General features: G+C 39.8%; 2 protein-coding genes across 2 annotated transcripts in view; one reads left to right on the plus strand and one right to left on the minus strand.

Annotated features, from left to right (window-relative positions):
• The first annotated feature begins 3,329 nt into the window (after window positions 1-3,329).
• On the plus strand, window positions 3,330-10,735 carry mpl (MPL proto-oncogene, thrombopoietin receptor). Its single transcript, XM_070832473.1, has 12 exons — window positions 3,330-3,473; window positions 3,796-3,916; window positions 4,596-4,774; window positions 5,854-5,999; window positions 6,646-6,781; window positions 6,919-7,033; window positions 7,339-7,508; window positions 7,844-7,983; window positions 8,464-8,623; window positions 8,852-8,933; window positions 9,146-9,233; window positions 9,432-10,735. Exons 1-12 carry the CDS (start codon window positions 3,347-3,349, stop codon window positions 9,897-9,899), a joined length of 1,932 nt encoding a protein of 643 aa, XP_070688574.1. The 5' UTR covers window positions 3,330-3,346; the 3' UTR covers window positions 9,900-10,735.
• Window positions 10,736-11,225: 490 nt separating this feature from the next.
• ddah1 (dimethylarginine dimethylaminohydrolase 1) overlaps window positions 11,226-16,588 on the minus strand; it is a 65,560-nt gene continuing 60,197 nt past the window's right edge. The window contains exon 6 of the mRNA XM_070832650.1: window positions 11,226-13,864. Coding sequence (XP_070688751.1) covers window positions 13,748-13,864 — 117 coding nt within the window. The 3' untranslated portion in view covers window positions 11,226-13,747. The remainder of the gene's footprint in view (window positions 13,865-16,588) is intronic.

Genomic DNA, 16,588 nt, shown 5'->3' on the forward strand with positions numbered 1-16,588 from the left:
TGCCCAAATGGAGGCGTTATTTCCTGAAATGTTAGCTTAATTGTGCATGAGCTGAGGCAGTGTAACTTTCCAGAAGTTTATAAGGACATTTTGATTGTCATCGTGTGACTTGGCAGGCTAATCGGTTGTTAGCATAGATGGTTACTTCCTCACATAGCTAGATGTTAGCCCAAATCATTGGGGGTAATTGAAACGTCCATTTTACGCGGGTATCCAGTAGCAGGTTCAAGTGTAACGTTGTTTTTCTAATCCCACTAAGATGCATGCTGTAAAAATGTTAAACCTGACACTTTCACACAGCCAGCCACTATGCTCCGCTGGTGGAAAATTGGATTCACAGGTTGGCTTTGCCACGTTTTGTGACGCTGGGGACAAACACACCTGTGAGCTCATAAAGGTAAGGCTACTTTTGAAAATGCAGATTTGAGAATTGTGGATCTTCTTTGGATTATTTCCCTCAAGCACATGTTATTTGTGGATGCTCGACAAGAGACGAATTTGCTGGTATACAGATTATGCCAACCATGGACCAGGAGACGTTTACAAGAGTAATGCTGCACCTTCTCACATCTGCAGGCAATGTGTTTTATATATGTCCCAGCTTTTAGACACAGATTAAGATTTTATAAAGACTGGGGATCTTACATGGCCACCATTTGCAAGACTACAGCTATTTTCCTTCTGAGATTTCCCTTTATTTCCCAGGTTTTTCACTCTGTTTAAACTGTGAGATTACATAAAACCTTTATGGGAGAACATGATATATTTCTCTAGGACCATGACCACCAAATTTAAAAAACCAACACTCTCCCTAGAAATGAAGGCAGTAGGAAAGCCATATTTTTTTTTATGTAAACTGTCCAGATCATGATCTCAGTTGAGATAAAGGCTCTCTGGTACACTGAAGTGTCAGCTGGTGATGGAGCTCTCTGGTGGTTATAATCCTGATGGCTGCTGTGCTGTGATGGGTGGGACCAAGGATCACCTGAGCTTCAGCAGGTCACTAGGATGATCTGTGAAACATGGCAGATTCAGTCATACTTGTAAGACCTACGCATACTAATATTACACAACTCCACCAGTTTCTACTCCTTTTCCACAGTCACGACCACGAGTACTCTGTTTACTGTCTACCTGATTTGCTGCTTCCCATTTGATGCTGAAGGGAGAGCACCAATTGGCTGATAACAGTGTTCATGCCATTGAACGTCACTATTTGCCTGAGCCAAGACTAAAAACTTAAGATATTATGAAGACGGAGATGACAGGAGCACATCCTATCACTACAAAATATCTCATGATTTTTTTTCGACATTAAAAATGTGTCTGCGTCAGTGAAATCACTTGAAAATTGATTTGTTTAAAATCAGCATTCGTTTTTTGGTCCTGGTTTGACAGACCCATTCAATGCTCATGTGTTTTCACTGTTCAGGGAGGAAGGATTCTGAACCAAAGTTTGGCTCGGCTCAAAAATACCTCTAAGGTAGCTTGGTATCCTGTGTTCTTCCCCGTGAATCATCTGTTGCAGTGCCATATATGGCTGGGTAACGTTAGACTTATTGTTTTAGAAATCTGAGTTCTTAGAAAATCATAAAAGAATCTTGGTAACAGTTTCAAGAACTTTAAGATGCTATTGCAAGCCCTGCAGCATGGGTAGAGATTATATCAGTTTGTGGTCCGTACTCATCTGCAGAGATGTTTTCCTATTATCTTGATCTCATGCTCATGAGTTTCATTGTCTCTGTATGCTAAAATCTTCAGTATAAGAAGATTTTAAGGGTTTACAATATTTGGAATAAATGATATTGTGATATCTTTTTTTGTGATACATATTGTAATATGAATAAAATGCAGGACATTTAATTTGATTCATCCCAAATGTTATTCATGTGGAAAAAAAAAATAGCCTACAATTATCAATCATTCATTTCCATCATTTGGGTACTTTAGAGTCTATCCTCTTTTATCAAAACAACCTACCACGTATGGTTTAGCCCTCTGCCACCCCTCCAGGAATCTGCTTAGGCTCCTTCACGTTTCATCAATGTCTTGCTGCAGTCTACAACTTTACAACAATTTATTAAAACAAATATCATTCCTAGACATTCTCCATCATTATTTTGGTGAAGCTAAATGTAAAAAATCTTAAGCATTGCGAGGCGGGTCAAGCTTCCTTGACACTTCTGCTCCGTCGATCAATTTAAGCTATTTTTTCTGCAGCTGCAGAAAGTTAGCTAGAAAGGAATAAACAAGTAAGGATTTTTCCCAAGAAGACAATTTAAAGAAACAAAGTCGATGTCCCCTGCCACACTGTTGGGCGCCACTTCAGTCTCTACTCAAGTAACAATGTATAGAAAATAAAATGGGGTTATTGTGACCTTTTCGTTTGAGACAGATTGATGAAACAGAAACTTTTTGTTTTGGAAGGTTTTGGGATTTTGGAAGGTTTTTATCTCCCTCAACTTTAACTCCACCTGTGCAGCTCCTACTGTGTTGTCAATCAGTGCAGTCATAGGGGTAATAATCATACACGCTACATATATTTATTTTTTAAATGTGAGTGCACTGATCAGTTTGTCTTCATCAACTTCATCTTACGTTAACAAATCATGCTAGTTGGAGAATTAGGATTATTTTAACAGACATCAACATAAAAACCAGAATTAGTTGTGCCATGCTTGACGAATAGAATCGCACTAGTGTACCCTGTTGTTGTGCAGTATGCCAGGATGTGGTAAATCAGCAGGGCCAAGATGATTTTTTTTTCAGTTTTAATCTTCTTAGGGAGGAGGCACTAGAGACAGAGAAGAGGTCTGACATATGTGGGCACCAGGGAACTTGAAGCTTGTGAAGCACTCCAAGTCATCTGTACTTGAGTGTTGTACACTGTAGATTTCCTTTAGCCCTCAATGAGCTCATAAAGCCTTTGTTGGTGGTCTCCCTGCGTACCCTTGATTGATAAAGCTTCTCTGTTAAATTGAGAAACTTTATCCAAAGGATAAAACTGCAAACACAGCCAGATGATGGACTGAAACATGAACTAGATTTCATCCGCAGTAGCATTTCCCATTTGTTAATCTAATTGAAACTAACATTTTTCTAATTGATTTTTAGTCTCAGTCACTCCTGCCAAACTGCCTTTTGATGCTTTCACTGTTCACAAAGCGCACTTCCTGCTCTGAGTGCAACTCGTTACATTTGGCCAACCCCTCAGGACTGCCCACCCCTACCCACCAATGCTTACTCAAGACCATGTTTAAGACACAACAGACACAACGCACAGACACAAGCATGTGCTTGGACTGATTTAAGTGCCATGGTGGTTTAAGGTGCATAAATCCTCCTAATGTCTCAATCTACCATGAATTTGCATTGCAGGTGGGAGATACTGCTTATTAGCTTGTGGATACAAGTGGGCTTTGTGTCTGGGATAGGTTGCAAGGATGGGACTGTCACTCATCTGTCAAGGGAAGGTAGGGCTCAAGAATGATTTCTTTTTGTACATTTGAACAAATTTTGATTCAGTCCAAATAACAGCTGGATTTTTCTCATTTGTCATTTATTTTCACTGGAAATATTAAGTGTTAACTAAAGTCCCAAAGCATGTTGTTGTTATTGATAAGTCTTGTGAGAACAAGATAATATGTTGTGTGTAGAAGTTATCTTGTAGCAACCACCATCCCATTGAGCTGTTCGTAACAAGATATTATCTTATGAGGAAAAATGTTTTGTGCAATTTATTTGTGGGAATGAAAAAATAAAGTTTGTGTATTGTGTTTGTCATTTCTGGAGCAGATGTTTTGCTCTTAAGTGGTGAGCAGGAACCTAAATGTTTCACCCGGACGGGTGAAGATTTCACCTGCTTTTTTGAGACTGCGGACAACAGGACTTATGACTTAATCTATGATGGTTATGGGTATGTTACACACAGTAAATCTATTGTGCTTTGTGAATCAAGGAACCTCAGAGAGTCTCAAATAATTTAAACTGGGGCCAATCCAGTTTAGCTGGCTTTTTGTCAAGTTACTAGTACTTAGCATAGCTCCAAATGAATAGACAGAAAGATGATGAAGGCTGGACAGTGGTAAGTTACCAGTGCAGCCACCAAAACCACTACGGCTACACCGGGCTGATAGACAGAACCTCCTGTAATACCAACTATCACACATCTGCCAATCTGGTCACCTGTCAGTGACTAGAGGCTGCTGTCCAGGGCCAGATTATAAAACATAATATTTTGACCGCCAGACCCATACCAATGTTATAAAAACACGTGTTAAACAAATGAATACAAAAGCTGTACAACAAGCAGCACAAGAACACACTTAAACAGAGAAACAACCAACAAAATAAAAGTCAAAAGTCAGACAAGTTATTGCTGCATTCAAAAGGTTTAAACTGTGTTCTCCAGCCCTAATCAACCATGTGTGGCTGGTAAGGGTTATATTCTTTTTTACTTTAGATGTTTGTGTTTTTACTTGCTTTATTAGTTACCTGTAAAGCACTTGCCTGTGTGAAAGATGCAATACAAATGAAGTTTGATTGATTGATTAATACCTCAATATCTGTTGTGTTTGTCAACTATTTTAATCAAGCGAGCCCGGTCAGAATAGGTGTGAAATGTCTGTCCAGACAACAGAAGAAGGAACCTTCCTCCACATCAGGTCATTTCCTGACTCGGATGTTCTCTTTCACGTGGACATATACCTTGAAGTGGTGGAGCACAACACCAACACCAGCCTCTACAATCGGACTGTCTATGTGGAGGACAACTGTAAGACTTTTGTTTTTACAATATTCACTTTCTATGTGGAAAGGAAAGGAAATAGATTGATCACTAGTTGGAAAAACACACATGAATCCATAAGTAAAACCTTCTAAGCGTGTGAGTAGTGTTTCTGTCACATGGTCAAGAAGACATGAACTGTGCACAAAAATATAAATCGTATGTAAATCTCAGCCTTTATTCTGTACTGGCACCAATCTCAGGCATTACCATGTCGCTCGCACCACCTCTTCTGTTGTGTTGGTGTTGCTGTAATTTATGATTCCATAAAGTGATTTGCAATTACATTCAAAACTTTATTTATGTTGTTATTTATGTTTATAGTGATCAACGCTACACAAATCTACCGCTTGCATTTATCAAAAAGCTTATTTCTCATTTCTAGCTCATTTCTATACAAATGCTGTTTAAAAGAATTCACTTGTGGTAATGAAGCAGTCCACTTATGGTGTTCATGTTGGTGTTTTTCATGCAGGAAAAACATTTAAAAAATAACAAAACTAATTAAATTTGCTTTACTTTCCTATCATGATACTTTGCCTTGTGGTAACCTGTCTGTTTCCATCTGGCTACCTGAGGCTGGTGCTGCGTGTGCGTTGAAATCATGGCAGGAAAAAGAAGTCTCATTGAAGCTTGTGACAACCTGCCAAGAACGAGCCAACAAGATACAGCAGTGAAATTTGATGTTCCTCAGGCGATCTTATGCTGTTGATATAAACAGTCAACATGAAACTGTCACAGCTGCTGGTGATGGAGACAGAAAACCAATGTGCATGGACAGGGGTTAAATTGGGATTTGTCATGTGGGGGGGGGTTTGGGTTCAGGCGATTAATAGATTATCTCAGTGCACTGTGGAAAACACGAATACACAGGCCCAGTGCGTGGTGTACATGCCAGAAGAGCCTGCCACAGGAGCAGACAGCTTGCCCAATTTGGGTGCTACACCTGGAGAAAGGTCGTGCACCAAAAAGGATGGGTCCATTCCACCTGTTGCCTAAACACCAGTAAATGATTTTCAATAATTGATGTGTTCTGCTTTATTTTTTCGTCACTGTTTTATCTCTAGGGCTCCTGGATCCCCCATCCAATGTGTCTTTAAACCAAAATGGCCAAGCAGGACAGCTGCAGGTTTCATGGTACTCAAGAGTTCCCAAATACTTGCAACACAATGTGATTTATAGGATTCGATACTCCAATGGGCAGACAAAAGAGGTACATATACACACCGTTATTCAAGGATATCATTTGATTAACTTTCTAAAATGACTGAAATCAAACACACACATATGGTGTGTCTCATTTAAGTATTTGGTATGCTCAGCATGTGAGTTAGTATTATGGGCTTTTTGTCCATCGTACCAAATGTACGCAACAGCACAACGCAGCAAATTAGTATGTAAACAATCACAATATTAAGTATTCCCATCCTCTCTCATATATGTGCTGTGATCAAATAAATACAAAAACAAAATAAAGCGTGAAAAGTCAACTGATTGGAGGAAAATCTTTTTTTGTATCATCGGATCGGAGATTGAAGATAAAGTGTAAAGCATTATATCTTTTTTTTTAGATGTAATTTTAATAATGTGACAATATTTATAAATATCATTTATATCTATGACTCAGTCTGATGATCTTTTACTGCCTTTGGTCAGTTATGGGGCCATATTAATGTGCCAGTTAGTCAGTTATGAGACTGAATCATTTAATGATTGCTTACTGCAATAGTTTGTATATTCTCTTCTACTCAGACAAATGTGTATCACACTTACATATATTTTTTTCATTCAGTATTATTCATGACCTTCATGACCTATAAGCTGTATTATAAAGTCTATGGCATTTGTGATTTCCACAGGTGGAGGAGGGTGGCATACTAGACTCTCTGATCCCAGGGGAGGAGGTTGAGGTCCAGGTCAGTGTCAAAAAAAAAAGTGCAGGACACTGGAGCAGCTGGTCGCACCCTGTCCGAGCAATGGTTCCCCAAAGTGCAGGTGTGTCTAAATGAGAAACGAGTGTGAATGTCTGAATGGCTGGAAAACAAACGATTAGCAATAGCACAACATTTCATCCAGTGATCTCTTCTGTCACAGATGCAATGGTTGAATAAGAAATGTTTCGTCTCTTTCAGATGATATTTCACTGATGTGCTACACCTCTGACCTGCAAAATATCACCTGTCAGTGGAATGCGAGCAGATATGGTGTTGAGAATGAGTACCAACTTTTCTACAAGATGGATCTCAGGTACATGGATTGATTAAAGTCCTCAGATCTCTTTATGATAGTTAATAGCATGTTTTTTTTCAGGTTTTGATGGAACAAAATAGCTTTTTGATAACATCCTCCACAGCCAACACTAGTTATGTAAGAATATTTGAATAACAAACGCTGCAAACTATTGTTTTTCATCTCTTTGTCCACTTTCTCCTGTAATTTCAGATTGTAAAATAAACAAAACGTATTTAGTTAGGTAATACTTGTAAAACACACCACTGATGTTCACTTTTGTTTTCATGTGATTTGACATGATGATATTGCGACTCTTACAGTGAGGCATTGGGCTGGACAGAATGGACAGAGTGCCTCTCTGACAGGAACTTAACTGACCTGTGCAGTTTTCATGGAGATGAGTCCAGAAACGTCAGGGTCAAGCTCAACAGCTCTTCAGCTCCACTCAGCAGAACCATCTACTCTCCAGAGTTCACTCTCAACAAGAGCAGTGAGAGATTTTGCTCCCCGTTTCTTTGTTCCTTTTGGATGTGCTAAATGTATTTCCTGACTTCTTGATTTGTTTGATCAGCTAAGGTGTCTTCAGGTGATGATATTCTACAAAGTGGAGACTAAAAATAGTCTTCTATAGCACTCACATTTCAATTTAAGCAAGTATTCCTCAGAGGCAAATGCACTTCAGATGCAGATGTTCAGAGAGCTTTATTACTAAGCAGCTGTACCACAAATACCTCTTGACCTCTTTATTTTTTCCACCAGACCTCAGAGAATGTGTGGCTCCGTGGCTTTGTGTATTGAAATATTGTGTGTGCTTTTTGTTTGTAGTCAAAACATCCCCACCAAGTCACCTGAGTGCACTGGAAAAAGACAAGTTGTGCTTCAAGTGGGAAGCGCCTCTTCCGTCTGTGTCAGCTCACCTGCAGTATGAAGTCGGCTACCAGATCAAAGAGAGTGACACGTGGATGGTAAGATGTCATTTACGGCCACTCAGTGCTGTGCTTTTCTTAATGTGTATTTTTTCATGATTATGGTACCCTAGAGCCATGTTAGAAAACGTTTTCTCCTTGTGATCTGTATTTACTCAATCTTTTTACATTCCCTTCTGATTCTTTTTGTGTTCCCTCATACATTTCAGGTTCACTTTCAGCAGTACAATACTACTAATACTAACTAATAGCAAAAATTATGTTTGTAGACAAATAAAGGCTGCGGGTGGTTATCACACCATGTCATTCTTGATATTACCACCAGATGGCACCAATATCTACATAAAGTGACAAAATAAAAAAAAGATGATCATTACATTGGTTCAACACTGGATGCTGTAAAGTAATGTTCAAATGTCATGTGTTTACGAGTAAGCATGAATAATTAAGTACATCATCACTGAGAATGGGTTTTAATGATTCTGAAATTGAATGTCAAACCAACTTTTGTGTCCACAGACGGTATCCCTAATGGGTCCTGAGACTCTCACATGTCTAGATGTTCCATCAGGTAGCCACTACAGTGTGAGGCTCAGAGCTAAACCCATTGGATCCATCTACTCGGGCCAGTGGAGTGACTGGTCTGATGTGCTCACTGGTGTTACCCCCATAGACAGAAGTAAGCTCATACTGAGTCTGTCAAAATCAGGGTAAAACACATTTATTTATTTGGTAATCCCCACTGGTTTGTACAACAAATGCAATGCAGCAGTCTTAGTTTCTTTTACTTTTATTTTGTGAGAATTGAACACAGTTAATTTGAATTTTGTTTTATGGTGGTATAGAAGATGCACTGCTGTGCTGTGATACATGAAACTATAACCTAGTTCTCTTCTCACTGTCACAGGCACATTGCTCATGCTGTGTATCCCTGTCTCAATACTGATAACTGCTGTCATCCTCATCTCCTTGTTTGTCACATACCTGAGGCAAGACCACGTCCAGCTCATTAACATTGCAGTCACTTCAGCAGGTTTCCAAACAAATCTAATTGTCATTTTATAAAGTAAAAATCATTTCAGATTACTAACTAGTGTACTTATTGCCCAAAATGTTTAAACAGTTCTTTTAATGACTTTCTCTACCACATTGTTGACCACATCGACTATTTTCACGTGTGTTATCTTCTGTATTTTTATAGTCGGCTCAAGCAGTATTTTTGGCCACCGGTTCCAAACCTTGACAAAGTCCTACAAGGCTTTCTGACAGACATCAATGGGCAGAAATGGGTACGTTATTCAACCACACTTAGCATAATACATAAACCATTACATTGCATCCTACCATACAAACCTTAAACTGTGTTTCCAGTCAAAACTATGTGGCTTTATTGAATAGATAAAACACAATAACAGACTATCAGTTGAGAGTAATACAAACAAGTTGCTAGGAGTCTAGCTTTTCACTCAACGGTGTTCACACTACAGGATCCTCCGGTAACAGCAAAGCAGTACTCTGACGAAGCCACTCCATCTGTGGTGGAGGTTATGTCTGAACATGAGGTTTCAGGATTGAGGAAGCCATCAGAGGAATCCACCCAGCTCCTGTCACCAGAAAGAAGCTTCTCCTGCACCCAACAGGTACAAGGCAGCCCTGGGGCTCACGTCTTTCCAGATTATGTGACTCTGAACAAAGACAGTGCCATCGTTTGCCCAAAAGGAAACAAGTATGTCTTCAAGCAGGTTGGAGAGAAAGGCCCAGGGGTGGGGGATGAGCTCTACCAAACATGTCACCCTATCTGCACTGATGGATCATTGTGTAACCCACCCTGCACATGCACTGACTTTCTTAACCATTCATACTTCCCTCTGGCTGAGCTTGCACACACATCTGACTGTAAGGTCACTGCTGCAAGGGGGCCAGGCAATATCTATACCAATGTCCGCTGTAGCTAAAGGTACAGTGTAACAAGTGCACTTAGGTTCCCCTGGTGCAGACGTTTTGTATAATATGCAGTGTTATTGACATAAAAACTCACTGTAATTTGATACAGAGCTACGCTCACGTTCCACATCAGTAGCTCCAGCTGAAGGAAAGGCTTTAATAGGAATAAAGTCACAATGATTTATTTGAGGATTCATGTATGCTGTGGCTCAAGCGAAGGTATGTTCACAGTTAAATGGTTAGTTTTAGTTTCATGGCATCGTTTCTGTCTTTTGCAACTGAAATGCCATGAATGCACCTCAAAACATTCCAAAACAAGACATTTTCAGTTCAAGATTTTGGTTCAAATGCTGTTAGGCATATTATGTTACATATCCCTTTTTATAAGTGTAATTATGTGGAAAGTTTCCTCTTTCTAAGTTCACTAGAGGGAGCAATAAATCACAAAATACTTTGCTGCAAGAAAAAATGAGAAATGAGGGATTGAGAGTTACCATAACACAAGGAGTTAGTCTGAGTTTGTGTATTTTTTTTAGCATTTGAATGCATCTTACTTTCAAGTTTTACATTCATGAATTTTGTATATTTTTGTACTATTCAAAATGGTAAATATTCAAATGTTTTCCCAGATCTTTTCAATGACCTCTCTATTTTGTTATATACACATTGACTGATTATATTGTACATATTTCTCATGCATTTTTGACGAGTGTAAAAAAGTCCCACCTAGAGGCTGATATGAATGTGTGGTGTAACCAAAACATGTCATCAAGTTTATGGTGCATTACAGTGCAACTTGAGGGTTTGTATTTTTGGCAATAAACATTAAAAAGCTGTTTTTCTTCCAGTTGCATTTCTCATGTAAAGTCAAGCCAGGAATTAGGACACACTAGAGCATTTTAAACCGACTTAAGCAGCTTGGTAGAGAGCAGCTTTTCTTGCCTCCAACCAAACAGCCACAGCACTGTTTTATGCTTAGACCCAAACCTTGTTAGCCGTCTTACATTTTTGGCGTCACTAGGTGGTAGCAGAGATCAACAGCCAGAGGTGGGTTGTCTGTTGTCAAGGCAAGTCCTCTGTCACTAAATATCCTACACTGCTGAAAATGAGTAAACAGTTAGATTCTGGCTCAGGTTTAGGTTTGTATTTAATCTCACTCATTGAAGCATCACGATAATAACAGCCATGTACATGAGGGTTATACCTGTAAATATGTTGTCGAGACTTGTGTAACAAAAAAAAGAGTTAAAGTGACGGCAATAACGGAGAGACAGTTTAAGTTAACCCGCCACACCTGTGGCTAGTTTCAACCTTAATTTCAAAAAAGCACAACACAGTTGAATGCTAGATGTTAATTTATTACACAAAGTAGATGAAAGGCTCAATTTAAGACTCAAATAATTATTACTCACAGCTTGTATGAAAACCAAGAGACCTGAGTTGGAACAAGGGCAAACACAACATCATGACTACTGGGATGAGTGAGGGGATTAGTGAGAGGATGAGAAAGCCCTCGCCAAAGGCAGCACACTTTCAGGAGCAGTTACTCACATGCAGCCCTGCCAGCTGAGGGCAAAAACTGTATTCAATACTTTTTCTGATTTTAAATCGATGATAGGAAAAGGTTAGGGTGCCCTAGAGCTGTACAACCAAGAGGTGATTTGGAGAAATGCGAGACAGGATGACAATTTAAGATTAAATGACTTTACTTGACTAAACTCCAGTGGTTGACATCCAGTGTATGACTGGCGGCGTGCCTGGCTCAGCCTGCTGGAGTAACTGTGTGAGAATCAGAATTGGATGCTCTGCAACTATGCTATCACCCTGCGTCCAGCCAGCCGCCTTCTGTAAAATATACTACTAGCGTCACACTTTAACGGCAGGCCATCACATCGACAGCGTTTGCCAAACTGTATGATATCATGACCATAAAGTAGCCCAGATAGTCTATGAGGCAAAAGCAGAGGGTGGAAGAAAGAGAGACAGTCGAGAGAAAGACAGAGAAGGTTTAAGAGAGTCAGTGTTTACTGGTGTACAAGCCTCTCCTCCCAACAGGAATTCTTTCCACGTTTCATCATCACTGCCCGCTTGCCCATACACAAATGTCTATGGAGGGAGGTTAAATCACCTCCTGATGTCATTTCCTCAACTTTCACTTACAATCACATTGAGGAAAAACATGTTTCAGATGTGATGGGCTTTAACATGTACAGTATAGTGTATATTGGACGTACATATACGGCGTCTATAGGGGTCAAACATGAACACAGCAACGACAGAGATAAGGCCACCAAAAAACAGAGCTCACCAACATCCTGTCAACTCCTGCTGGCAGCTGCCTTTGTGAACACATATGGAAACCGACCAAACAGGGGGCAGTTAGCTTGTTCTGCATGCTGAACACAAACCCCCTCACTGCAGTCACTTTTGGTGCTATGGGATTTAGAGAGACATCAGCTTTGTGTCATTCTCTTAGTTTTGGAGTAAATACTGCCAGATAGGAAAAAAAGAACCAGCGTAATCAACAACACAGACGGAGCCAATGGTGTGAGAAAACTGAAGTCAGTGGTTTTTCACGCAGGCTTTGTACATTAAAAAGGAGCAGAGGTGTTATATTAAAATGAATGAAAACTAAGTTTATCTTATAATAATAAAAAAACATACATTTCCCACACAGGTAGCTTTTATCTGTCTTTAAGGTTGGCACAGATTGAGAAGTTTGCATCCCCACATGAAATCTTACAAAAGCTTACCAGCAGGGATCAAAATGGCTTAAACAAAAAAATCATCGTGGAATAGATCATCAAGAGCAGTCAAAAATAAACCTTTAGAACTACCGCATACAATCTATAGCAATGATTAGTAAGCAACAGTCATTAAAAGTAGTAACACCTCAGGTCTCAGTGGCACTACTTAAGGAATCAATCACAAAATCATAACAAATCACAAGTAAAACACTGTGATCATACTCAAGAACTGTATTTTCAGACTGGCGACTCTAAAGAACCTCAAAGTCAGATGGACCATAAAATCCAGAATGGAGTGATAGTTGTTTACGAAAAAGATGTACAGTGACGTTGAGGTTTTTGTGTTACAGGAGTAGCAGACTTGTTCGTCCCCAGTCTTGTTCCAAAATACAGTTCTTGAAAAGTGAATTACAAACTGAGCATCAATTGCATTATACACCCAAACACACACAGAATTAAATCACTGTTAAAATGGTGCACGTCAACGGTATAAACCCAGTGTATACATTTTTCACTATAGATGCCAGTGTTAGTTATGTAAGTCATACGCCTGCAGTTCAGTGTTGGTAAGACTACTTTTCAATGGTTGTATTGGTCCAGTGGTTCTCAAAGTAATAGTGTAAAACTAGTTGTTACTACTACTAGTTGTAATAGTTTGTAAACTAGTTATTACAAAGCAAATAGTGTCAAAAAAATTTACGTATGACTTAACATGGGGATAGTTTGACCCATTATCTAACCTGCAAGCATGTACTTCTGCCTCGTATTCAACTTTTTTTTTTATAGAAAATGTTGCAAAATGAGGCTTAATTTAAAAGCCGCATTCTAATTCTTAGAGACAACGTTAACCTAAAGCTAACTGGCTGTTATGTCGACTGCACTATTCACACACTTTTTAAGACCTTTTGATGAGATTTGGGTGTTTTTTTTAGGAGGGAAAGTAAGACCAGATGACTTCGTCCAATTTCTATTTTCTTTGTCCCTCAGCAACAACAAACTTGCCTATCGTTCCGCTAAGTACAAAGATAGTTTTGCTAAACCTTGGGGTCCTTGGTAGTCGGATACAGGCTCCTCTTGGTTACCATGCGCTGAGAGACCCCTGATGAGTGCACTTAGATGTTGGCCTTCTTGTTGATGAGTACAGAGCAGCATGTGAGGGCTCCATCCACTTTGACCTTCTCCGTGTTGGACACAGGGATCAGCATGTGGTCCTTCAACTTCTCGAACACCTGTGGGACACACAGAAGAGGCTGTCATTGGAAAAAAGTGACATGTTGCCCTTCTACCTTATTTGGTTTAGAGTTTATTAATAATCCTTCCAAAATGCTGTCAGCTAAAATTCAACAGATTTATGTCCATGTTAGGATAGATCTGGTAATCAAGAACCTGCTTTAAAGAATAAAATCAAATCCAAAATAGATATTGTCATGGCAACAGCTACCTCCCACCCTTGGGTACCAGATCTGTGAGCCAGTGTTACAGGTACTGTCCAGCCAGCATTACAACGAGCTCTTCAGAAAAGGCTGAAGCACAGCTCAACTGGAAGTAGTGTAATTAAACTGAAAGGGGGAACTTATGCAACACTTAAGTTTGTTTACTCTACTTGTCAACTTGTAATGTTCTGTGATATAAAAAAAAAACCCTGCAGACACACAAAATGTGAAGTAGGAGAACAAGCATTTGTGAAGGTTTCCTGGTCTCCTGGTAAAAAAAATAATGTATATATATACACACACATACATATATACATATGTACACATGTATGGGAGTGAAAACTATTACGACATTCTCAAAAGACCCTCGTAAAGCTGTGTGTCACTCTGTGGACATTTTCCAGAAGAAAACTAGTGTTTTCCTACTAGACTTCCAAACCAGGATATTTTTCTCTTTAAACCTTCACCTCAACCCTGCTGTGATACTGAGTGAGGCCTTGCGGCACAGCTATTGGGACCAACTAAACAAATTCTTATCTCATGATGCAATATGGCTGACAAAGCCTCTGGCGATCCAATCACCATGTTTAAAGCTACCACATTCACATGCCTTATAACTCCTGATTCTTTCCTACCCAAGACGTCTTGTGTAATGTGGGCAAGAGTCCAAGTCAGCCCCACTTAAGTAATTTAAACGGCACTGCAGCATCACACTCTTCTGTAACACCATTACACCACTTCAAACTGAAAAAACTATTAGATACGCAGTTCATCCTGAGGGGAAGATGAATTTTATGGAAATGCATCCAATAGTAATAGGTCATCTTACTCCATGCATGCTCCATTACCTCGTAGGACGACAAATGTCATCCTCAGGACGGCACTAGATGAAAGTGGAGGATCACCAACCGCATTAGAATTTATCCTCTGGGCATCATGAACGTGTGCACCAAGTTTCATGGCAACCAGTCCAGTAGTTTTGGAAACATTTCACTGATAAACAAAACATGTAAACTTCACGGTGACACGAGAGGAAAAGTTGAATTAATCCTCTGGGGAATATGAATATCTATCTGGCAATCCAGCCAAGACGTGTTGAGATATTTCAGTCTGAACCAGCTGAGTGAGTGAGTGAGTGACACTGCCATCCACAAAATGTCTAGACCATATGATCAGAGGGTCAATTCAGGGAAGTATGTGCTTTTATGTAACTCCCCCAAAACAACATCAGTAACCCCCCTGCCGTTTACAGCATCTCCACCTCCAAAGTGTCTCTTTTTGAATATTTCCAGCCGACTTCTCATTACTGTGGTTGAGATTTATATGTTGGGTCGGAGGGTGGCATGGTCCCACACAGTAGGGGTTGCTATTTTTCACTAAGCCTTTTGTCTGCTTAGTTTCTTTATCTCCAAACCGAGCCGTCGCCACTGCTAACCATTAAAGATGCCCCGTCTCCGCCCCCTCCGACCCCACCAATCCTCTCTCATGACCCTCTGCCTTTGTTAATGTGGAACTCTTATGTAACTTCATGAGCGAACTAAAAATAGGCCGGAGATTAGGACAGACAATGTTTAGAGTTACAAAGCAGCAGAAATCTTACAGTGTCTGTAATTGTGCTGAGAAATCTCTACAGTAGATCTCTATGGAGAAGGAAGCAACAAGTTCCCTTAGGAAACAAGTACCAACTGTACAGTGACTGCATAACAAGGCAAGTCTGAAAAATATCCCTGCTGACTTACTGCTGCTGTTATGTCTTATATTTTTTCCACTTTCTTCAAGCTACAATTTCTTAAACACAGGTTTGGACCAAGGTTTGGGTTCTTGGCCAATTTCTGGTGGGTTTGAACATTTTCAAAGGAAACTGGATCATGGAACAAACATACATTTCTCAAATATTGCTACAAATGATCCGTTAAAAAGGTGCTACCAAAGCAGGAAGCATGACATACACAAATAGACTTTTATTATGCTCAAGTTGAATAGCCTTAGTTAATCTTCCTGGAAAAAACTGAGCCTTTGCTGTGGATGTAAGTCCAAAGACGCATAATTTTGTGAATTCTTCCTTCTAAAAATAGCTGGCGGAGGTTGGGGTTTTAACCACAGAGTACATTTTGAGGTCTGAGCACTGTCTCTGCAGATTGTAGGTTGCTGGGTTAGATCGTGTAAGAATCCTTTTGACTTGCTGTGATGTGGAGTGACCCCAAAGCATCTAAATAACACAGCCACTGCTCAGCATTTCCAAACCCCAACAGACAAAGTGAGATAATAACACATCATTCACGGTGAGCTGCTGTGGAAAACAACATGTAAGTGTTGTGAGTGAACGGCACGTCTTCACAGTGTTTGCAAGTAGGTCACTGTATATCAGAAGGAGAGGTGATGATTATATGTGGAGTGTATTGCTGTGAGACACTCTTGGACAGGAGTTCGGTCCAGGTACGGCGAGCCAGCATACAGCAGTGAACAGTTTAACACATAGCACATGCTGTATGTTCTTAAGGCAGCTCTCAAACCTCAATC

This window comes from Pempheris klunzingeri, chromosome 6 (genome assembly GCF_042242105.1).
Source record: "Pempheris klunzingeri isolate RE-2024b chromosome 6, fPemKlu1.hap1, whole genome shotgun sequence".
NCBI lineage: Eukaryota > Metazoa > Chordata > Actinopteri > Acropomatiformes > Pempheridae > Pempheris > Pempheris klunzingeri.

Coding starts and splice junctions, on each gene's coding strand:
- mpl (XM_070832473.1), top strand. CDS start 3,347: ATGTCTCAATCTACCATGAATTTGCATTGCAGGTGGGAGATACTGCTT. Junction 6,782..6,918: donor AATGGTTCCCCAAAGTGCAG/GTGTGTCTAAAT, acceptor CGTCTCTTTCAG/ATGATATTTCACTGATGTGC. Junction 8,624..8,851: donor TGTTACCCCCATAGACAGAA/GTAAGCTCATAC, acceptor TCACTGTCACAG/GCACATTGCTCATGCTGTGT.